This window comes from Corvus hawaiiensis, chromosome 26, assembly GCF_020740725.1.
Source record: "Corvus hawaiiensis isolate bCorHaw1 chromosome 26, bCorHaw1.pri.cur, whole genome shotgun sequence".
NCBI classification, from domain to species: Eukaryota; Metazoa; Chordata; class Aves; order Passeriformes; family Corvidae; genus Corvus; species Corvus hawaiiensis.
This window is the reverse complement of record NC_063238.1, coordinates 21,296,837-21,320,580: the sequence shown is the minus strand read 5'-3', so window position 1 is coordinate 21,320,580 and position 23,744 is coordinate 21,296,837. Positions and strand designations below refer to the sequence as shown.

The 23,744-nt window shown below is 42.7% G+C and overlaps 1 protein-coding gene across 2 annotated transcripts in view; it reads right to left on the bottom strand.

The window, feature by feature from the left end:
• Positions 1 to 23,744, bottom strand: part of LOC125317258 (neural-cadherin-like) — a 53,786-nt gene that overhangs the window by 29,543 nt on the left and 499 nt on the right. For both annotated transcript variants that reach the window (XM_048286996.1, XM_048286995.1), the window contains exons 2-10: positions 11,476 to 11,670; positions 10,801 to 11,026; positions 9,270 to 9,474; positions 8,759 to 8,870; positions 5,382 to 5,631; positions 4,307 to 4,449; positions 3,795 to 3,967; positions 3,248 to 3,416; positions 1,388 to 1,558 (exon numbers count right to left, since the gene is read on the bottom strand). In XM_048286996.1, coding sequence (XP_048142953.1) covers positions 1,388 to 1,558; positions 3,248 to 3,416; positions 3,795 to 3,967; positions 4,307 to 4,449; positions 5,382 to 5,631; positions 8,759 to 8,870; positions 9,270 to 9,474; positions 10,801 to 11,026; positions 11,476 to 11,605 — 1,579 coding nt within the window. In that variant the 5' untranslated portion in view covers positions 11,606 to 11,670. The remainder of the gene's footprint in view (positions 1 to 1,387; positions 1,559 to 3,247; positions 3,417 to 3,794; positions 3,968 to 4,306; positions 4,450 to 5,381; positions 5,632 to 8,758; positions 8,871 to 9,269; positions 9,475 to 10,800; positions 11,027 to 11,475; positions 11,671 to 23,744) is intronic.

Sequence of the window (23,744 nt, the reverse complement as noted above, 5' to 3'; positions counted from 1 at the left end):
GCTGGTACCCTGTGTTCATGAAAAAAGAAAAAAATCTGCCTGTTCCTCAGAAGTGCTGAAGCCACCACAATTACAAATGCAACCTCTCAGCTGCACAGCTTTTGAAAAACAAAAATCCTGGGCAGTTTCACCTGAAGGACATGTGTGATGGTAGAATAGAAAGGTTCATCTTTGCACAAACATTACCTTTACTTCAGGGATTTTTCTGCTCTGCTCAAAAATATTTCTCTCCAGAGGGATCATTTCTACTCCATTTCTCAGTGCTGCTTTGGCCAGGTTTGCAGAAGATACTGGTAGGACTGTAGAAAGCACTATTCCAAATCTACACATTTTAACCAATTTGGCACTTAGAGTTAGTCACTACAAGATACTTTAAAAGGTGCAACACAATTTTCTTTCTGTCCTTGGGCATAATTCTGAAGTGTGGATGTATTTTTAGCCTATTTCCCAGCAGCTCACTTCTCGTTAAAGTCCTAAAATATAAGCATCCAACCTATTTTTGAATCCTTTTGAAGTGCTGGCCTCTGTGATGTTAAAGACGATTTACTTATAAGCCATCTTCATTTTAATAAGGCATTGTTCACTGCTTTGCCCTGCATGACATTTCCACACAAGTGGCAAAAAACTCCAAAATGAAGTTGTTGGCAGATGTATCAGCAACAATTTTTTTTTCCATTTTCAGGCAATTATGCAGGAAGGACCTGTTCCAGTCCAACAATTAGAGATTATGCTCATGACTTGTGGATGACATTAAATGTAGAGAGTCCAAGTGTAACGAAATGCAGGATTCTACTGGAGAAGCATCAAGTCGAATTAAACAAAAGACTGATATAAAGCATATCATGTGGGGATGAAAAAGGGAATGTCACCAGGGCAAACGGGAAAAGCTAGCTCAGCAGGACAGATACAGCAGGCATTGGCTCCCAGCCAAAGGCAGCCTAGAAACCAAGGATTTTGTGCTGTTTGACAAGACATAAATGCCAATTCAGTCTATTCAAACAGAGGTGCTGTGCTACAGAGACACAGATGACAATTGTACTTTTAGACAGGGTTGATGAATTCCCAGCTAGGATGTCATGTTTTGTTTTGGGACATCAAATAAAAATTCAGTGTGGAAAAAAGCTGGGCAGAGAAAACTGCAAAGAGAAGGGATCAGATCAGCCTCATCTGTAGGAGTGAAGGATGTCAATGTTTTTAAGAGAACTGCAATGACGAAAGAGGACTGGTTAATTCTGCACATTTCTCCTGATGATGAGTTAAACAGTAATTGGCTTAGTGGGCAAAAAAGGAAGATTGGTCACCTAAAGAACTGACCATTGTTACAAGGAATAACCTTCTAACCAGGTTCATGTGTCAGTACTGGGACAGGCAGTTAAGTAACACTCACACTGATAGCGGCTGTTCTCAAACTTGGGATCGTTGTCGTTGACATCGGCGATGAGGACGGTGACCTGGCACACGCCGATCAGCGGCTCCTGCGCCTGGTCAGTGGCAGTAACAGACAGTGTGTATTCCCTCTGCTGCTCCCGGTCGAAAGTCTGCGTGGTGGTGATGACTCCTGGAAACATAGACACCTCCTGTTCTGCGTGTCACAGCCTCAGGACTGAATTTGCAGAGAGGAATCTGCACATCTCCTGTGCAAAAGGGAGCTCTGACCACATGCTACACAACCATCAAGGCTGGTCCTCACCGCCCCTGCAATGCATGTCTTGGACTAGACCAACTCCAGGTCTCCCCTCTCTCCTCTCCTCATATGTCACATGCTGCTTTTTTCCTGCTGCCCTGATAAGAAGCTCAGTCTGAGTACCTTGTTATCTCATCGCTTATGGAGCACAGAAGGACTTTCTCCTTATTGAAGGGCCTCTCTAGGTTTACTCCAGTGGTATTCCAAGTAACTGAATCAGCTTATTATTACTTTGAGGAAGAGTGACACCACAGAAGACACCAGTGATGTGACCAAAGTAACTTCTACTACAGGAGATGGAGGTTGCCTCATTCAACAGATTAAAATTGGGTAAAAACTTACAGTGGATAAATCAAACAATTTTCTTCAAATCTTTGGGTTTTCCTCTGTACTAATCAAGTCTCTCCCTGCCTCAGCTATTTTCTTCCGGTGAGCAGATTTTAAACTGGCCTTCTTGAGGCCACTTCTAGACCTATTTCTCTACTATGCTCAGAGTTCGTCAGCTCTGTTGTAGTCCCTTCCAGTCTCCTGCACAGTCCCAGACATAGCAATATCCCATTTTCCTGTTTTGACTATAGAAACATCAACAACTATATAACATCTTCATTTGAAATAAATCATACATGAAGACATCTTTGCCCTATTCTGGTATGAGGGTTTTGCCTGCAGTGCACTGGATCTCCTATTTGTGCATGAGATGAGAAATAAACTGTGGCCACATTGTAGGGAAGAATAAACTTAACCTGTAAAAATCACACTTTCTGCTCTGCATTTTTATAGCTACCCTTGATCCAAATAGGAAGGTGATACAGAACACAATTTTATCTTCTTACTGTACAGGGGTTCATTTCCCTGTTTAATTTGCATTTGGGGCCCCCAGTATAAGGATGTGGATCTGTTGGAGTGAATCCAGAGGAGGGATATGAAGATGATCAGAGGGTTGAAACACCTCTCCTGTGAAGACAGACTGAGTTGGGATTTTTCAGCCTGGAGAAGAGAAAGTTCCAGGAAGACCTCACAGCACCTTCCAGTACCTAAAGGCAGCCTACACAAGAGCTGGAGAGAGTCTGTAGGCATGTAGTTATAGGACAAGTGGTAATGGCTTTAAACTGAGGGACAACAGCTTTAGATCAGGAGGAAATTCTTTACTGTGAGGGTGGTAAGACACTGCTCAACACAAGTTGCCCAGGGAAGCTGTGGATGCCCCATCCCTGGAAGTGCTCAAGGCCAGGTTGGATGGGGCATTGAGCAACCTGGTCTAGTGGAGGTGTCCCTGCCCACAGCAGGGCTGTTTGAACTAGATGATGTTTCAGGTCTCTTCCAACCCAAACCATTCTATTGCTTCTATGATCTGAATCCCTACAACCTTCATTTATTCTAATCTATGTGTATGGCTATCTACATACCCTGAGCATTTTCCAGTGTTTATTCTATAAACTGTCACAGCTAACCCTGCAGTTACATTGTTAAAGCATGAGCCCACATGGACACACTGATACAGCAGCATTTTCATTACAATACAATGTCATTGTCATTTTTCCTCAGTAATCTGAAGCTACTGACCTGTGTCTGGGTCAATGCTGAAGCCTAGGGAAGCTCCATCTCGGTGCATGAGCCCATACTTCACCTCTCCATTGATGCCGAGGTCTGCATCATAGGCTTCTACCTGTAGCACGTGCGTGCCTGGAGGCTGATTCTCCAGAACCCAGGTGCTGCCACTGTAGTAAGCGCACTAAAAATACACCCAAACATCCGACCCTAAATATTACACAGAGTCACGTGAATTTGCAGTGTCAATAGTGTCAACATTTTTTCCAGCAGGTCTGAGAAAAGCTTGTAAGAAAATCACTACTATTACTTATGCACACAAAGAAATCAATCTCTAAGGGAGAGGAAGGAAAAAGGAGAATGAAGACTTTACATTTCCCATATGGAGAAAGCTGACTACTGTCCACTTACAAGTTCATTCTGCTCTGCACACACAGACCCTTCAGCCCACCAGCAATCACCAGTAGCATGGAGACTCTATAACCCCAGTTACAGATGGGAAAAGATGGGAAAAGAATATCTGCAGAAAGACATCAAGAATATCTGCAGAAAGACATCTTACCTCTCTAAAGACAGGCTTGTTGTTATTAACGTCGTTAACTCCTACAATAACCTCAGCAAAACTGCTGAGAGGAGTGGGTCCCCCTGAGGCATTGTCATCTATCGCAGTGACATTCAGGGTGTACTGTGGCCCTTTCAGGCTGGGCGGTGGGTTTCTGCGGAGTTTAATGATACCTGAATTTGGAAGCATAAAGTGTCATGTTAATTTACTGTGTAAACCACAACATCAAGTGAGCATCACATTTCTCTGTCACTGTATTGCTGGCTCAGTTTGTATTTTGGTTGCAAAGCACAGGAATCTGACATCTTAGTCTGCACAGCCTTGGACCAGGATCCCAAGTTGTGGCTGATAGTTGAAGAACAACCATCATATCAAAAAACTAATCCTCACTGATACAAAGCACCCCCGTTTGCAGATTATATAGATATGGTGCTTTCTTATGGTTTTTGACATACAAGTGGAGCAGAGTCAGTAAAGATTAGACAGTGAATAACTGTGTTCTAAAACCTTACCTTTCTGGCTATCCAGCTCAAAGTTGCCCTCCTCATTGCCTCCTGTAATCAGATAAAGTAGCCCATCTCCGTCAGGGTCCTCTGCCCGAACAGTAGCTACCAAGGTGCTGGGACCAGCATCTTCCGAAAGGAAAGTCCTGTAGCTGATGGACATAAGGGAGCAATGGCAGCATACAAAGTACCAGAATAACCATCACCATGTTAACCATCAGGCAAGATTATGAATTCATTATGGATGTTTTTGTTTTAAAGCTTTGGGCACGCAACCATGGAATCTTCCATTGGTTTAAGACAGGACTTTGGTCTTCTTTGTTCAGCATAGGGTACTTACTTTAGGATTGTAATGCTGTACTTTTGGTATGCATAATTTCAAAGGATCTTTTTGGAGCATAATAATATGCACCATAATACATTGTACTGTAAAACAGGATCATATATCTCCTAAAGTTGAGAAAAAGGACTAGTATCTGCCAAGCAGTGTTTCTGATGTCCCTATATATTAATGGAAAGCATCAGATACTACAGAGGTGAATGTAAAAAAGTATTTAATTTTGTAAATAAATATATGTATGTTTTGTATTTAAAACATGTTCATACTTCAAAATTGTGCAAAGAATGGAAATCGTATTGATCAGGGACAGGAAAGAAAAAAGGCATCTTAAACAAGCAGGGACTCATGAAATTAGCTTACAATTCAATCTGTTGATGCTAAAATTAAGTTTTAGTGTTTGCTAACTACCATATTTATCTGTCATCTATTTATACATGGATAATCACTTTGAGACCTAGGAGTCAATGCAGTCAAAATCATCCCCTGTATAGACAGGTCTTTGATTCATTCTGTTCTCTCTCTATGAAGTCGATACACTGGTATCACAACTGATGTATTTTTTTTTTAATATACAATCTAGAAATGAAAGTTCAACTCCTAAAGCCTTTCTATACAGAAATTACCCTTCAATTTCACTGGTACTTACAGTCGCACTAAACAAGTGACCATTTAGCCAAGTGCTAGTAAGGTTACACGTATGAACAGCATCTTTTAAAACCAAAGCAGGTGTTCAAGGTGCCTTACACGGGCTGGGAGAAGACAGGAGCCTCGTCATTGACGTTGGCCATTCGGATGCGCACGGACGCTGTCCCTGTCCGAGGGGGATGTCCTTTATCGACAGCTATCACCACAAACTCGTACATATGGTTTGCTCGCTCAAAGTTCAGCCTCTGGTTAGAATTGACGACCCCGTGACGTGTGATGGAAAAATCAGTGCTCTGGATGAAGTAAGAGATCTCAGAGTTGGAGCCAGAGTCGCAGTCTGTTGCAAGCACTATTAGAGAACATATTTAACAGAACAGTCATACTGCAAAGGAGGTTTGATTATGTTGTTTCCTAACAAGTCAACTCTGGTTTTTTGTTAGTTTTTGAGAACAGGCATCACCTAAATCGGTTTCATCCATAAAAGTTTTTTCGGGTTTTTTTTGTGGTTAGAGTCTGGGAACTTAGCAGGAGGCTGGGAGTGAAAAGTCAAAACAACTCTTCTCTCTGCTCCAACCCAGCCTGAGTGATCGCAACCAGGAGAATTTGCAAGAGAGCTGTGATCCCAATACTGCACAAAATGCTTTGTACAAATAGCACTCAACACTGGTAATTAGCACACAATTAGTATGCACATTGGTTGAATGTTATCAGTCATAAACTGGTTCCTCACTCTTTCCAGGAATGCCATATTCAAATTTAATTAGCTCCCAGCAAGTTATATACTTTTTAATTACCTGGTGCTTCAAGGTACAAAGAGTGATCAAACATTCCTTCCCAGTAAGAGTTTATTCAGTATGTTGAGTGATCCATCTGCTCAGAAGCAGCAAACCTGCACAACAGAGACCTGGAGCTCACAGCATAGCATCAAAAGTGATTTTTAAGAGAGGAAGCTCACCTCTCCAATTACCTTGCAATTTTTCTAGCCAAACAATGAGGCTTCACATCATACCCACACTGGTAATAAACAAACTCCTTATTCTACCAACAGGATCCAGATGTAGCCACTGTGGTAGCACACAGCCTTCTGGAAGCAGAACAGTGACTGCAGTGCGTGGACACTCCAGCAAACAGCTGCAGCATCATCCACAGAGGGGTGGTGGAAACAACCCATCCCTATCTGAATATTAACTCAAAATAGGAAAGGAGCAGAGAATGATTTCAAAACTACACTGAAAAACTGTTCTACTTAGTTGCAAAAAATTTCCACTACATCTGCCTGTGGAAAGTTATTCATCTTTGTTTACAAGGATAGTTAGATTGGTTGTAACATTTTGTATAAAATCTCTCCAAAACCCACTGTGAATAAACATTTGTGTGTGTTATGGACTACAAAATTAAGGGGATTTAAAGTTAATCACTCTCTTGTTATACTAAGAGACAAAATATATTAAAAACTCAAAGACTAAAATGACAGTGATTTAAATCTGTGAAATATAGTGGTTAAGTATTGTTTTTAGAAAGGCATGCAGAATGTGAAAAACATATTTGATTTGAAAAATTCTGATTTAATCTACAGTCATTAGTGAGCCATTGTAACCATTCACAAAAATACATTCTATTTGCTTAATGATACGCTTCTTTGCCCCAGAAGTTTTCAGGCAAATAGGGAATGTGGCGCTTACCTGTACATGACAGTAACAGGCCTTACTTCCCAATAGCAACAGGGAATTCTATTCCCCTCCATTTCATTCTGTCCTTGAAACTGGTGTGCATTGCAAACGATATTTTAAGGATCATATGGCAGCCACAAGCAGCTCTGTGCTGGCCTTGCACATGTTCCGAGCTAGCTTAGTGCAAGCTACCTCTGTCTCAAAAGCCAACTGTGTTGCCAGCTACAACTCCAAGACTTGCTCTGCTGGCACAGCGATGCAGCTGAAGGCTGAGGGCCCTGCTGAGAGCACTCTCCACGCTTCAGACTTTGAGTGTGCTAAAATAAAAGTGGCTGATAACTGAAACCTACATTCACATAATCAACAGTTTTAACAAAAGCATGTATCACGCTACCTTTTTCACTGCCATCAACAGCTACAGGCATGCTCAGAATGGCAAAGCCTGTCTCATATTCGCATTTATTTTTGTTTGTGGGTCATTCTGAGGCTGCAACATCCCACCCCTCAAGGAACTACAGTGTTTGTAGAGCTGTTTGCCTTTTTTATTTCCTGAGATGACACTTGCTTTGGCAGTCAGTTGGTGGCACAGGTCTCATCCTGCACATGGTACAGCTCCCTTACAGCCACTAACAACTCTGCTCAGCCCTTCTACAGCAAGTGAGTCTTCACACACCATTTCCACTGACCGTCACTATACTTCCACCTCACATTTTCTTTTCTAAGATGGCTCTTTCCCTTGAAATCTACCCCATGTGGCAAGACAACAACATGGGATGCAATTGCACGGCTTTGACATTCTGCTTGCTTGGACATGGGGCATACATTTTTTCCCCCACAAGTGGAGTTTTGATGAGCTTTACAAGTCTCCTGGAGAGAGGAACATTCATCTCTTTAAGGAAAATCGCATGCTTAGGAATTTTAGGAGTTGATTATTCTGAGCAATTTCTTTCTTCCCAAGAGCCATTAAATCTAAAAATGAAGTATGACAAGCTCTGAACTCTCTTAGCAAGTGTTTAGAGAAAGCAGGCCCTGCAGCCCCCTTGCACAAGGAAAGCTAAGCATCTTATCACCTCTGCAACCTGCAGAGTTCAGCTCCAATTTTGGGAAATTTACATTGTTGTCTTTTTGCTAACGCTTGCATTGGCACATACACATTTCTCAGGGTTCATCACCCCTGAACTCTTTCAACAGGATACTATTTTAGCCTCTAAAAATGTCATCTCTGCACTCAGGGTTTATATGCAAGTGACAAATAGCCATGTTAAAAGCAACAAACTTGGGATGATGACTGGTAAGCCACAACCATAAATGTAAGTTCACAGGCTTCCCAAATTTTTTTCCTTTAGCACTTTGCAAGTCAGTTATACAGCATTAATGTCTATTTGATAAAAATAGCTGCCTATTTTTAAAAGCCCTGTTTTTCCTTAACACAATAAGAAAAGAAAAACTAGTTGCAGCTGCTTCTGGGACACAAAAAGGTTACCAATATGAGTTAAAAGACAACATTTAAAGGAAACAAGCCATGGCAATCCATTAAGTCACCTCCTACGAGCTGCTTTAACTGCCCTTGGATACCACAAGATCTCTCCTTGGGCACAGTACAGTGATCCTCACCTGAAGACACTCACAACTCTACTTCCAGAATACCTAAAAGCCATCCACAGACGGCCAGGAAAGCTGCCATCCACATCTTACAGAGGCAGCGCCTGTGGAAGAGGGCACTTCCTCATGGCCAGAACACAAACAGGTAACAAACCAGCAGGTCTGTGGCAAGACTGAAATGAAAGGTAACAGGATGGTCCTCACCTTGCAGTAGAGATGTGCCAACAGGAATGGTTTCGGGAACGTTGTCTCTGCTGTAAATGGAACGCTGGAATTCAGGAGAACAGTCGTTTTCATCAGTGATATGGACCATGACCTGAGACAAAAGGACACACTGAGAGTGGATTTTAGCTCCCGCACTCTGCAAAAAAAGCACCTCTTTCTGGACACTGCAGTGGCAGTCAGTGCTTTTGCTGCTCTCCCATCCTTACTTACACCTCTGATGCTATTTTTCTCACACTACTCCTGTAACACAGAGAAGTATTTCCTTCTCCACTCCCAAGATGGGAGGCAAATCCAAAAAGTAGTAACAAGAGGTATTTGCAGAGCCTAGATCTGAACCCAGGTCAGAGCCCAGCTTTCTGCCTGTACTACAAGGCCTCCTCCCTGCCCAGCATCCTCACGAGTGTCCTGGGCTGTCCATCTGTGTAACTGGTCCCTCTAGCAAGGTAACAAGACTGCAGACCGTGGGTAGGATGTGAAGTGATTCATGTACCTCAGTCACACTGCTGAGAGTGCTCTCAACTTCCATGGCTTTCAGTAAGAGGTGATAGAGGTGGTGCTCACTCTCGTAGTCCACGGCGTGGGTCAGGCTGAGCTCTCCGCTCTCTTGCCTCACCCGGAAGAGCCCAGAGGGGTTCATCAGGAGAGTGTAGGAAAGAGGCTGGCTCTGGAAGGAAACAGCCTCAACAACTGCTACTCTGCAAAGAATGAGAGAACAACCCTTTGCTTCAAAACAATAACAACAAAAGCTGCCTCCTCAGCACCTAGGAGAGGAAGATGAGGATGAGGAAAGGTGTCAATGCTTGGCTCAGCTTTAAATTCAGACTGGAAACCCCTTTTGCTAGAGGGAGCCCATCTACCCTCTCTTCTGTCACCAAACTTACTCACTGACATAGCAGTGATGAAATAATCCATTTCAACCCCCACTAACATTAAAACGTCTTTTTCTTTCCCACTGTACCTTTCTAAATACTTGACAGCAGTTACTGGTTTACCCTCAGTTTCTCAGTTTTTCAGAAATAAGTGACCTACTATACTTCTGAGTTTCTCTGAAGTTGTATATGCAGAAAAGAAATGGGTTCAGACATGGATGGGAAACCCATGGAGCACAGGGCTTTCCAGATCCTGCTGTCCACCTTGGCAGGACATCAAAGGAATATTTGCCTCCCTACTATGACTTATGTTTTGAAGCTCCACCTCTCACATCAGTGTTTCACCAGCATGACAATATACTTTTAGCTCATCTCACTGAAAGCTCCAGGGAAGAAGAAAAATTTCCCTCCTCCTTCTTGTTCAGTCTTTCTTCAGGATTAGTGGCACATCTCCAGCAATTTTTCCTAGGTCATCAGTTTATTTTGAGGTTTCTTGCTCCTTAGAGGCCTTATGGCACTGTTCCACCTGCTCCTTCGAGGCCTTAAAGCCCATTCTGCTCTCAAGTAGCTGCACAGTGCCAATAAACCCAGAGCCAGCTTGGGAGCATCTCCCCACTGTGGCTGGGATTAGCTACTCTTCATGCAACAGCAGAGCCGCTTGGAGATTGAGCTTTATCTTTTTGTACTTCACACTGGTGCTGCTATCTCAAGAGTCTGGCAATGACTTGTCTTTCTGGAAATTTAAATACAAGTCAAACGGGACACAAACAGCTCCAAACCTGATTAATTAAAAGACTATTTTTCAAGCATTTGTTTAAATCTCCAGGAGATGCACAGCCAGTAGTTTGGGTGTTCTAATTCATGATGCAATGCACTAACACCCCAAAAATATTAAAGTAATTCCAGTGTCCCAGACTATATCCCATGTGCTACATTGGAGACTCTGAAACATCAGAACAGGCATAACTTCTTTTAGAAAACACAACATTATTTTTAAAGTGTAATGCAAATGTAAGGCAAATGCAAATGCATATATGAGTCTTTTAACTCATATGCATAGTCCTGAGAAGCGAAACCACAAAAGTTTCACTCTACTCTGTGAAGGTCCTCTCGGGCTGCTGGGAGCGAGTCACCTAAAGAAGTAAAACTTACTTTTCTCCTGCTGGAGTATTTTCAGGGACAAACACATTGTAGGACATGTTAGTGAACTGCGGAGGTCGGGAGCCTGCCAGGATGGAAACGGAGGCGTAGGGGCTTTTGTTGCCATACTCATCAGAGGCTTCCACAGTAACAACATACTCCTTGTTCCACGTCAAAGGCAAGCCAGTTGTCATGATAATGCCAGTATCCTTATCCACTCGGAATCGCTCCTCACCACCTATCAATACATGCACAAAGCCAGTCTGAGACATGGCCCACAGCAAGAACATGTGCACCTTCACCATTTCAAGGTAAGCTATCTTCAACCCATCCACCTATGTCTTTGTATGCAGTTCTTTTTACCTCTCCAGTCGTTCACCTTATCTTTCACTCGCACTATTTTGTTGACCAGTGCAGTGTAAAGAGACAAGAACAAGTAAGAAATGGAGCCTTAAGCTAACAGTAAAGCTGCCATCAATTTCAAAATAGAAGTAAAGCAAAGAAAATGGCAACAAGAAAGATTCCCATCCACATACTTACAGCACTTCCAGCTTCTACTTGCTGTACCTGCTGTATCTTTAAGGATTGCCCAAGGGAAAAATCTACCAATGAAATTATAAAATGGGAACTTGTTCAGAAACATCTGCAACTTAACAGAATTTTACCTTTTTTTCAGGGTAGACCTACCTGCAATGAGTGTGTAAGCTATGCCAGCAGTGGCGTTTTCATGGCTACTGTAACGTGCGACAAGCTGGTAGATGAGAGTGCCTTTGCGCGCATCGGGATCGACACGTGCCAGGTACGGGTATGGGTACATGCCCCAGGACAGAAGTTCCTCTTCTGGGGCAAGGAGTGTCACGTGGCAGAGGTACCAGTCATCATCTGCAAAAGACACATGCATTTCTAGACAGCTTGGTCACAAACTTTAGTCAGGAATGTTAAGATCTTATCCACTGCCATCTGTAAACAAACTGAGAAAGAATCTTCCACTGCAAAGGACATGTAGAGATTTAATCACAGTATTTTTACCTCTAGAGAGACCTATATTCAAGCCTCTTTAACTCACAACAAGTCACTAACAGATGCTAAAGGTATATATGGGCTTCTTGAAAAAATTTTCCTAAGCACATTTGTGTTCCAGAAATGGCCTTAAGACTTGACTTAAAATTAAAATGAATATGTTATTGAATCTAGAGAATAAATTTGAATAAAAAGAGAAACTAAAGGTAGAAAGGGGGGATGTGGAAAGGTACATATGAGAAATACATGTTTTCTGCCTGTTATAATATGATCATATACTTCAGCAAACTGCACTGAGGTTGCAGGTCTGTTAAGGGCTACACCACTATCAAATTAAACACCCACTCAGGTGTATGTGTGTCTCATACGGAAACCCTTCATCTCTGCCTTCAGGAAGGCCATGTTTCACACAGGATGGAAGAAGACAGGAGCACGTGGACAAAACCAGCACCAAAGGCAAGAAGTAAGCCAGAAATTCCAAACAATTTTAAGTGTACGTCTCAGGGATGTGATACTAAATAAAAGGCCACCCACAGATAGACATACCCTGATATGTCAGACGTGTACTTAAGAGCAGCCTTACCCTGCAGTAAAAATACATGCTGGACAATTTCCCAGAGAAAATAATTTCCAGGAAGGAAAAGTCTTAACTGAAGTTTTGTGGGCTTTTAACATATTTAGGATCATTTAAGACGTGGTTTCCTTAGCCAGAGGAAATTCTTAGATTACATGGTTTCTGGTTTTCTCATGTACCACTATTGCATACACAGGAACATTGGTTTACTTTTTTTTCCTCTGTGTTGCTGTGTAGGACAAGGCACAGCCCACAGCATGAGCTAGTGGCTCATGAGAGCAGCTGGAGCAGTCACTATTTTATCTACAGCCAAGAAGGAGGGTTGAGAAATACATGTCCGAATGCAGCCAGCTACAGACGGTGTTATTTTGCTAGGGTCAAGTAAAGGGATGAAAACTTGTAGGCATGAGCATTTAAAGATATTTTTGTTCATTTATTGGTCAAATTCAGGCAGTTCTAATTTCTGCAGAGATTGAATATCTAGTCAAGTATTTTTCCCATTTAGTGAAACCTGTAGAATGATTTCAAAAATTGTAATTATACAGATTATTCTTAATACTGCTCCATGTAGGTGATCCAAGTGTTAAGTACCAATAAATAACGAGGTCCTAATCCTGCTGTAGGTACTGTAAAACCCACCAAAAGTCAGCACTAAAACAGAGCTTTATGTTTTAAAAAGGACAAGGGAATAAATTTCACTGAGTTCAGGACAGCATGCCAGGGAAAATATTTGTGTTGTTCAAATTAACCATATTTTCTAGGCTTTTACAAAAACGTCACCTTCCCCTTCTCTGAAAGGTGTATTTAAATTGAAACATAGAAGAATTTAGGTTGCAAAAGACTCTAAGATCATCAAGTCCAACCATTAACATGGTACTGCCAACCCCACAACTAAACCTGGGATTCACCATCCCTGGAAGTGTTGATAAAGCATGTGGATATGGCACTTGAGGACATGATTTAATGGTGAACATGGTGCTGGTGTTAGGCTGACAGTTGGACTTGATGATTTTAAAGGTCTTTTCCAACCTTAACAATTCAATGGTTCCATGAAACCATGTCCCTAAATGCCACATCCACATGTCTTTTAGATACCTCCAGGGATGGCGACTCCACCACTTCCCTGGACGATGTTCTAATTCTAGCCTGTTCTAATGCTTGGCAACCCTTTCTGTGAAGAATTTTTTCCCTAATATCGAATCTAAACCTCCCCTGGCACAACCTGGGGCCATTTCCTCTTGTCCTATCCCTTGATACTTGGGAGAGGAGACCAAGCCCCTCCTGGCTACAGCCTCCTTCCGGGCAGTTGCAGAGAGTGATTAAGTCACCCCTGAGCCTCCTTTTCTCCAGGCTGAATGCCCCCAGCTCCCTCAGCCGCTCCTCACAGGACTTGTGCTCCAGAATCTTCACCAGCTCCATTGCCCTCCTCTGGATGTGCTCCAGCACCTCAATGTCTTTCCTGTACTGAGGGGCCCAGAACTGGACACAGAACTTGAGGTGTGGCCTCACCAGTGCCCAGTACAGGGGGGACAATCACTGCCCCGGTCCTGCTGGCCACACCATTGCTGATACAGGCTGGGATGCCACTGGCCTTTTTGGCCACCTAGGTGCACACTGGCTCATATTCAGCCCTCACTGAACCTTGGCAAAACTGTGACACTTAGCAAAGCCTCAGATCACAGACTCATGGGATGGGTGAGGTTGGCAGGACCTCTGGAGATCATCTGGTCCGACCGCTCTGCTCAAGCCGGGCTACCTAGAGCTGGCTGCTCAGAAAAATGTCCACAAGACTCCAAAACCTCCCTGGGCTAAACTAAAGTTCTAGGGGCTGGATGTCAAGAAAGACATGGACCAGCTGGCAAGTGTCCAGAGAAAAGCCAAGAGCAAAACCAGGAAGCATGGCCTTCAAGAGAGTTGAAAAGACCTGGAGATTTTCAGGAGACTGCAAGAGACATGCAAACAGTGATATAAGAGGCTGAAGACTGATGTATGAAGTCAGTCAGCTGTTCCATAACCTGCAAACCAAAATATAACTACCTCTCATTCCCAAGGAAAAGACTTGCATTAGATTTTGGGGGTGGGATCTCTCAGCATGTTTTTAATTTTAAGGATAATGGAGCCCTTGATAGTGGACAGAGAGGTGAGACAGCATCCATCAGTGAGATCTTTAAGACCTGACTAGACAAATACCTGCTGGCAATCGCTTTGTTGTGGCAAAACCTGCCTCTAGGCAGGCGCACGGAACCAGCAAGACTGTTAAATCCTTTCCATCACAACTTAATCTCCCTGCCCTACAGCTTTTGCATCTCATTGATTTTTGAGGCATACATGTCCACATGTCACTCATTCCCCTGCAGCTTGAAGGAACTTCTGACATAAACATTCTTTGGACTTCGTGTTTTATCTTTGCTGTTTGCTTAAGGGTAAGAAGTGAAAAAAGGAGCGAATGGCACTCTAGAAACATCCAGCACCACACATGAAAGGAAAAACATGGGGTGAGGCCAAACCTGGAGGGCTGTGGTACAGCAGCAGGGGGTAATAAACTTCAGCTATAGGGTGGAATGTCTTTCTACAGCTGAGATCTGGCTCACTCCTTCAGGCCCTCAGCATTTATTTCAGGTTTTCAGACTTGAAGCTGTTTTCTCCATCCACATAAACAAAATTTAAATTGAAGCAACCTGCAAGCATGCTGACAAAACAGTCCAGGTTATATCCACATAGATCAGAGCCCTAATTCTAGCAGGGCATCAGTGGAAGAAAAGATAGTTACGAAGAGCAGATTTTAGTCAAATCAAGTCCAAAACCCTAAAAAAGCAGTGTTGAACATGGTCTGGAGACTAACAGGAGGTCAGTCAAACAGCACTAATTTCCCCTATCATCCAGAAAGGTCTGTTCAGAAGCAGCACTGTGAGTAGGGACATTTCTGTTCTGGTAGCTCCCCTTTGCACACACATCAGGTGTGAGAACCTCAAGGATATTAAGGTGTTACAGACACATGGCAACCAAACACTGTGTAAAATTATCACACTGACTTGAAACAAGTCAGTGAAACAAAACCAGCCTTGACAAAGTAAAGTTTTTCTCCAGGAATGCACTGGGTTTCCAACTGTCATAGCTGCAAAGGCATTAGCAGATCAAACCTCTGAAATCAGTTGTGTTTTATTTTGCTCCTGACACAACCACAGCATCCTATTAAATCAAAATGCAACATCACCTAGTGATGTTGTAGTTCACCCATTTTGTCAATATGAATCATCCACTGCAAGGAAGGAAATAATCAGGAAACCAGGCTCTACACCCTGTGAAACCAGACTATCGACAGGATAGTCTGGCCTCTGCACCTCATATTGGAAAGAGTCTTGGTATGATCAGTCTGGAAGAGTTACTAACGTGTGATTTTCCTGGAGATAGTGGTGTATCCCCAAGGCTTCAGCTTTACCTCTTGCTTACATCTAAAAAAGGCATATAAACAAAAGGGATGTCAATCAATCACCACCTAAGAGCATCCTAAGTAAAAATGTTAGGATGTAGCAAGTGCAAGAATGAGGGGAATGAAGAGATGCAAAGTTTGTGTCTTGGAGGGCTAAACACTCTTCAGCAGATCAGAGCAGATACACCCACACCGTCCTTGGACAGGAATATGAAAGCAAAGAAAGAACTGGAAAGGGTTTTGAAACTGCAAGTGGCTATTCTTGCAAGCCTGTATCAATTTCATGCCTTTAATCCTTTAGTTTCCTCCCTTACCAGAAGAAGGAACATAAGAGAAGAGAATCTCTTTCCCTGAGATTACGATTAGAGCTGCACTGATTGATGTGAGTTTGAGGGGACTAATGGTGGAAAACTGAGAAGTAAAAAATGTGCATTAAAAATGTTAGTTTATGTTTTGTTTCTATCCCCTCAGGCAAAAACAATCATTTGAATTGAAAAGAGACAGTGTGGTAAGTGAAGAAGTTTCTGAAGTACCCAGCTTGAAATAGGACACCGAGGTGGAATGCCTAGAAAGTCCCTCATTGTGCTGTCAGCCACACCACTAGTCCTCAGCGGTAGGGCAAGACATCAGGAGCTTTGGCTCATTATTGAACCATCGCCAGGAAATCTACACCTGGGAAATGGTTACTACCATGCTAAAACCCCCTTGTCATCTTCAGGATCATAGGCATAATCTACTTGGGGATATTTAAACCAAAATTTCTTGTGGCAGTAATTGATCTTTAACCAGAGTTCATCATCACTTCTAGAAATGCTTTTTTTTTTGCATTTTAATGACAATATTAATGATATTTACACAGTCATGCTGTCCACTGTGCCACTCTCTCCTGACCAGGTGGCTTTTGAATCTGGTGGTACATTATTCCTACAAGCTTGAACATCAGCAGCTGGCCAGAAGATGAGCATCCCAAAAAAAGGTATTCACTGAGGTAAAGGAGAAGAGAAAGCAGCTTTAACTTAGTCCTGAGGACTAGTCCAGTCAGCAACACCTATGATGCTCATATCTCTGCCCCAGCTACAGCATGTGCTGTCACTCCCTCTGGGAGAAGTGCAGGGCCATCAAGAAGCTCTTACAATGGGGAAAGCCTTCACAACAACGTATTTCCCTTTCAAAACCGAAGGCTTAATTTTATGAATTTCTTTTCTCCAACTCCCTTAAGGAAAGTTGTATGGGAGCACCTGTAGTCCAGCTAGTCAGCTGTCATGAACATGATGGGTCAGCTCCACTTCAAACACTGATGAGAGATTCCTGAGTGTGATGTTTTTATTAATTAACAGATTTGGTGTCTCACAAATGCTTCTAAGGTTTGGATACAACACCCAGGAGCATCATATTCCCTTGCAACACACTAGGGCACTGGCTGGACTCATGTTGGACCAAGCAGTAAGTACAGTGTCTTGAAGGCAAGGGAACACCCTTACCATCAGTTATGGCAATAGGCCTTTGTTTACTCCCTCGGCAGTCCACAAACCACTACAGCAGCTTGTGGGTAAACACAGTAGCCACAGTACACGTGGGCAATGTGACTGTACCAACTGCCTCGTCTAAAGCTATGCCAATCTCAATTTTCCCTCCTCAGTTAACCACAATCAGCAAGCTTGAAAGAGCAGCCTGCAGAGATCATTTTGCATTATATTTATTACATAATTCTTAATATACACCAGCACCTGTACACATTTTCTATATATACACACCCTCACCCAATTTAAGAGGCAAGGTCTTGCTTTTCTCAATACTACCTGTGCACTCACCCAGGGGGACCATTGAGCTAAAAGGCAACTGCAGGTGCCACTGCACACATGGACAACAAAGAAAAATCTTCAGCCAATTTTTCACTTTCTGTGAAAAACTACAGCCATTTATCAGTGTTGTCCTTTAACAAAATTAAGTCTCTTCTCCCTGTAGGTTGTTCAAATGTTTTTAAACTAGAAAGTTGCTTGCTGAGGCTTCATGCGGTAACAGCTCTTCCTATGACCATACTTAGAGTGTATTAACTTTTTTCCAAATGCTTTAAAAGTTTACGTCACCAGCAAAATGCAATCATTTTAGAACAGCAAACGTGTTTGATATGTATACAAATATGCAAAAAAAAATTGTAGGAATATTAACTTTACCCCATTAGCACCACTGGATGCAGTTGTGAGAAGCAGCTCAGACCCAGCAGCACAGACCCCTTTGGGAAAGCCGGGCAGCAGCACTGAGAGGCGTTTGGAGCAGCAGCCTCCAAAGGAGCCGTGTGCTGGCTACTATGCTGTGTCCTAAGAAATGAAAAGGTAAAGTCGCTAGATTGCTTTCCAGTTGTCCTTATATACTAAATTTCTAAACAGATCCTCTTCCCCTTCCACAGACATGGCCCTTGACACTCTGCTACTTCTCTTTCACAAAGCAGTGTCTGTGCTATACACAGGGGTTGCTTACTCAGGCAAAAGCTGTCACCCATAGGAACTTACAGCTCCTTACCCTGGTTGTCATCAAGTGCAGATACAAATATGCTGCTAGCGAGGATTTTCTTGCTGTTTTCTAAGCCCGTAAGAGACTTTTCTCTCTCACAGAAGAGGTAGCAGTTATGTAAACAACCAAACCACCTGCAACCTTGAAAAGTCCTGTTTATGGTACAGTAGAAAAATATTTTGACAATGGATGTTTTAGGATTTTAGCCAATCATCCCAGGTGGTGGCTGATCCTTTGTCCAATTAGACTATGAAGAAAAAAGTCTACAAAAGAGTTTGTAAAATAATTAAATAAATCAATCTTGCTGCACAATTCCTGTCTGCCGGATCTTCTCTCCTCCTCCCTATGGCTGTGGGACACAGTGATATACCCTAGGGCCTAGGCCTGCGGTAATAATCAAGCACTGCTTTTAGGTCATTCCATCAGCAACATCCATGTCAGGAGCAGAACTCCAAGCCCCTTCTGTCAGCCTGCTTCCTCAGGTCAGGTTTTTAAAGGCTTTTCTTAAACTTTCTGCTCTACTTTTTCTTAAATTTTGGGCAGTTTCCACCAGCAAGCCAACCTCACTGCTCAGACTGCAGTACTGCTGAGTTCTGCACTAGCCACGGTCTGACTGCTCCAGCAAGGAAACCCCTAATGCCTGCCCCAAAACACCGGCTGTGAAGCCACTGCTCTCTGGGGAGGACACAGCTTTCCAAGTCCACGGGAGACACACAAACAGGAGCACGTTCAATTCCACTTCAGTCATAGTCCCAAAAGAGAAGGCTAAGTGCACACCTGCCTAGGGGAGCTACTATGCATAGACTGCCTGTGCAAACATGGTATGTGTGAATTTTGGGCCTCCTGTGTGTAATGCAGGTGTGTAAAGGCAGCCCCAGTACACAAAAATCAAACACTGCTGCACACTGCACAGTGCTCCTGGAGTGTGAGACAACACCAGGAGCATGCAGGGGTGTTTCTGGCACGGTGCAGCTTTGATCTGGGTCTAAAACCAGATTTTTAAATGCCTCCCTGCTGTTGAAATGTAATGAAAACTCGGAAATACTAAATCATAGTCTGTATAAAAGGATTCAAGACGCTAATCTTAAGAATAAAGGGCTGAATGTTCTATTTTTAAGGTGTCCCACTGCTTTTCTCTCAAACTTGTTGTGATAGAGGTTTTCTCATCATTTAAATAGCTTGCAAAACTTACCAAGAGTACTTGTGACATAAGCTTTACATTTACCTTTTCTGTTTTAAGCTTTTTGTTGGCCTCTCAAAATTTCTGACTTTATCAGGCATTCTTAAGCCTTATTTATTGCCTCTGGATCATTATATATGTTTACATTAATTTTTTTTTTTTTTTTCCCCCAGCAAGGTTTTTCCAAAGATACAGACAGGGTAACATAATAACCTTCATCCTGGAGCTTGCTCTTTCATTCAATGATCCCTGGCCATTAAAGTGGTTTCACGGGTTAAGTGAAGCAACCTTTTTCTGTCAGTACCTGAATTTGGAGGCACACTAATGGCATCCACAGATGGTTTTAATCAGTCTGATACCAGGAGGAAACACTGCCCCCCAGGCCCAGGAAAAAAAAAAAAAAAAAAAAAAAAAAGCAGCATATAATATGACCTCCATACCTGATCAGATCAAATTTCTGTTTCTGGAGTGAGATTTATTTTCTAAAAATGTCAGGGGGTACCAGGAAGCAGTGGGCCATTTCTGGCTCTGTTAAAAAAAAGAAAAAGAAGAAAACCCCCCAAACCTAATCTATGTCTTGATTTGAAATCATGGCCAGCAACATATATGGATTACTTGTTAGCTTTTAAAAAAGCTGTATTACATGGATTGAATGGTTTCCCTTCCCAGTAGGCATCCTGATGGAAGTTTCTTAAGAAAGTACAAGGGACTCAAACCACATATTCTTTCCATGTGCAGTCTATGTTGTATTTTCAGGAATGTCAAGATTTGACAGACATCTTTTTAAAATGCAGTTTGCTTCCAGTGAGTCATAAGGGTTCAACACCCATCATATTCTACCATAAGACACTGCACTGAAGGAACTGCATTATGCTACAGCCTCCTCAGTCAGATTTATAATCTATCTCCTTGGAATTCACTTACAGTAGTAAACAGTTGTTATCCCATCTGAAAGAGAACAGGGAATGAGATATCCATCTCAATTTCAAAACCAGGAAAATACTGAACAACTGTTTCATTCACTTCAGTCTTAAACTACCTGCTGGTGTTTACCCTGCTTTGATGTCTCCAGGCATCCCAGAGTTAAAGGGTTGCTAACGTCAACCCTTTAACCCTTCAGAGCTCTGCAGACTCATGGGAGGGGAGGAGATTTGTCTTGCCATGCTTTTTTTGAGTTCCTACTGTTGCCAAAAAAAATTAACCTTCGTAGATTATGGAGTGACTTCTTACACAGTTGTTTTCAGTTAGATAGCATGTGGAATGTATCTGCAGTGTGAGAGTGTGCAGGAACATGGACATCCCCCACTGGGTCTCACTATTTCAAGCCAAGGCAGTGTACACTCTGTAAGCCCTTTGTGACAGACTCTTAAGATTAAAAACAAAAAACCAAACCAAACCAACCAACCAACCAACAAACAACAAAAAACCCACCAAAAAACCCCCCAAAACCCAAAAACCCACAAAAACCAAAACAAACAAAAAACCCAAACCAAAAATAAAAAAACCCCAACCCTCCCCCCGGCCAAACCAAAACCCCCAAGAGAGCTAAAAGTCTTCAAGAGTTGAAGAACAGGGGTTAGAAATTGCTTTTTGAAGCATGATAGACAAAGTCCTGAAAGTCAGACTTTGTGCAGTGCACACCAGTACCTATTGCCAGCATCAGAGAGGGCAGCTGAGGGGGCAGAAGAGGAAACAGCCACTGCACGTCCCACCCTGTGTGAGTTGGTTAAAAGTATGAGAACCTGTGTAGGTACTTGCAAGTGTGCATGAACAGAGGCAGACTTGGAAGAGAAAGGGAACTTCGACCCTTTCAACCCTTCCTCACTACCCCCAGCCTTTCCATGCTCAGGCCACACATTGTTCTGATGGTGCAGCCAATGCTTCCAGGATGTGAAATGTTCCAAAAGAAAATCTGGACGAGAAATGTTTGGTCTTCAGCTCATACCTTTGTGTAAGTCTTGTCTGAACTCCAGGTCCAACCCTTAACTATGTATGCACAGAGCCCAGAACAACAAGGCCTTGTCAGATAGATGGAGGCTGCCAGATTCCTAAAGAAGATGCAAACTGCTCTGTGTAGGTAAACAAGACAAGCCACAGAAGTTGTGCAAACATCTTTACAATGCACAGTCCATGTACCAAGTGTATATTCAATGGGAGAAGAGCTGTGTTTTCACAGTGCCTGCTACAGGGTCCCCACAAAACAGATGGCAGCCCCCTCCCTACCACTGCTACGTGTGCTAGGGAGCAACTGGGAAGATTCAGAAGGTTATTGTACTCTGCGCTCAGTTTATTTCAGTATTTCAACTGTGCACAGGAATATCTTGTCTTCCTAGGACTGCTGTTGCAGGAAACAGTGCTCTAAGTTACCTTCTGACCTCCTGTTTTATTTTTTTTTTAAAGCTTATTTTTTAAAAAAGCTTTTCTTTTCTTGGGGGAAAAAAAAAAAAGGCAAATACATCCAAAACCCCAAGACACACTCTTGCCTGGAGAAGCAGCACCTGTGAAATGCCTGAGTCCATTCATGACTTTTGCATAAGAGATGGCAATTAATAAAGGTCCAATAGCTTTGTTTTTCAGTTAAAGCGGTGATTAAAAGTTTGGCATATATTCTATAATATTGATTACTTTGTGACTGACTGTTAATTACATTTAGCAAGAGATGCGAGGAGAAATGAGGAGCAGACCAAAGTTAATTCTGTTTGACTTTTGACAGTTCACCAGGTTTCTTCAGATAAAAAAATGGATGCTCAAATCGTCTCACCCTTTCACCATATTTTTTAAAATAGGCAGACAGAAAAAGATCCCAAATTTGTTGCTGTACAAAGTTATGACAGAGTTTTGATTTTCAAAGTAGCTTAAAGGAGTGTCTAAATGACCTTGTCCCACTTGATCATTGAATTCCTTTCTCCCTGAGGCTCATCTCTTGTCAATACATTATTAATGCACAGACAGTGGTAAAAACATGCTGTACACCACCAGATTGGAGAGGACAACACAATTAATCCTACGTTGAACACTGTTCACAAGGTTATTTGCTTCACTATAAATAAGCAAGACAGTCAAGCTGTGTGTCCCCTTTCCAACTCCATCTTTAGCTTATTCTACTTCAAACATCAGGCAATTTGTTTAAAGTTAGTGCCTAGAAATACTGTGCAGAGTTTTTCAAATGTTAAGTGTCTGTCACTTGCACAACACATCCCATTCCTGCAAGAATAAATTTCTCAGGCAGGCAGCTCTGGATTCTCAGACTGCACACAGCAGTCTGGTAAAGATCACAGCCCCCAGCATGCTTCAACACGTTTGTTTTCCTCCCACCTCTATGTTTCACATTTCCTGAGCACTAGGCTGTAAAATTCATTGATAGAAATTGGTGAATATGCCCTCTTTAGTAAAGTTGCAAACATCTAAGAAAAAAGAAAAACAAACAATACAAAACAAACCCAAGGAAATAACCAGTGATGTTATCAGAGACCTGAGCTACACTTACAAACACACTCTAAAACTTGCTCTAAGATGAAAGGAACGCATGGAAAGGATGGCTCATGCAGCCATAACACACCTCAAGCTTAATGTGGTTTAAGAACTTTATCAAGTCTAGCCATTCTCTTTGCTGTGTTATTGTAACAGTATACAAGCTCTTGATGTATAGAGGATTTAACACAGCGGTATAACTACAGTATCTCCATATAGTTCTCTACACCAACTCCTAGGATTCCTGATTCAGACTTGATTTTTTTTTTTTTTTTTTGCTTGTCTTAGGCTCGTTGACATCTGTTTTGCAACGACTTCTTTCCCTTCCCATGCGCTGCTCTGCCAGTGCTGTAGCTGACTCTCAGCATGGTTCAGGGTTCTCTCGGCGTGGCTCAGGGAGCGGGTGCAGCGGGATCCCCCAGCGCAGTGGGCTGCAGCTGCAGGTCTGCAAGTGCCCACACCCAGGACAGCGTCACCTCTTCCTTCCTAGGTCCTTCCAGCAGGACCGGAGCAGAAGAGGCTCCCTGCTAACTGCCCCCACTATGAGACAAGCTGTTTACTGTGGTGTGGCCCCTTCTTTACCGGATCCTATCTGCTTGTTAACCCCTGAGCAGACACCTCTGGTCCCACAAAAGGGAACCGACTGTGAAAAGAATTCCTTACAAGACAATACAACCAAAACACCATTCCCTACGTTTCCAGCTGCTCCTTCAAAGGCAAGAGGCAGAAGCTCTGCGAGTGGTACTGGGGAAGAGCCGGCACATTCCCAC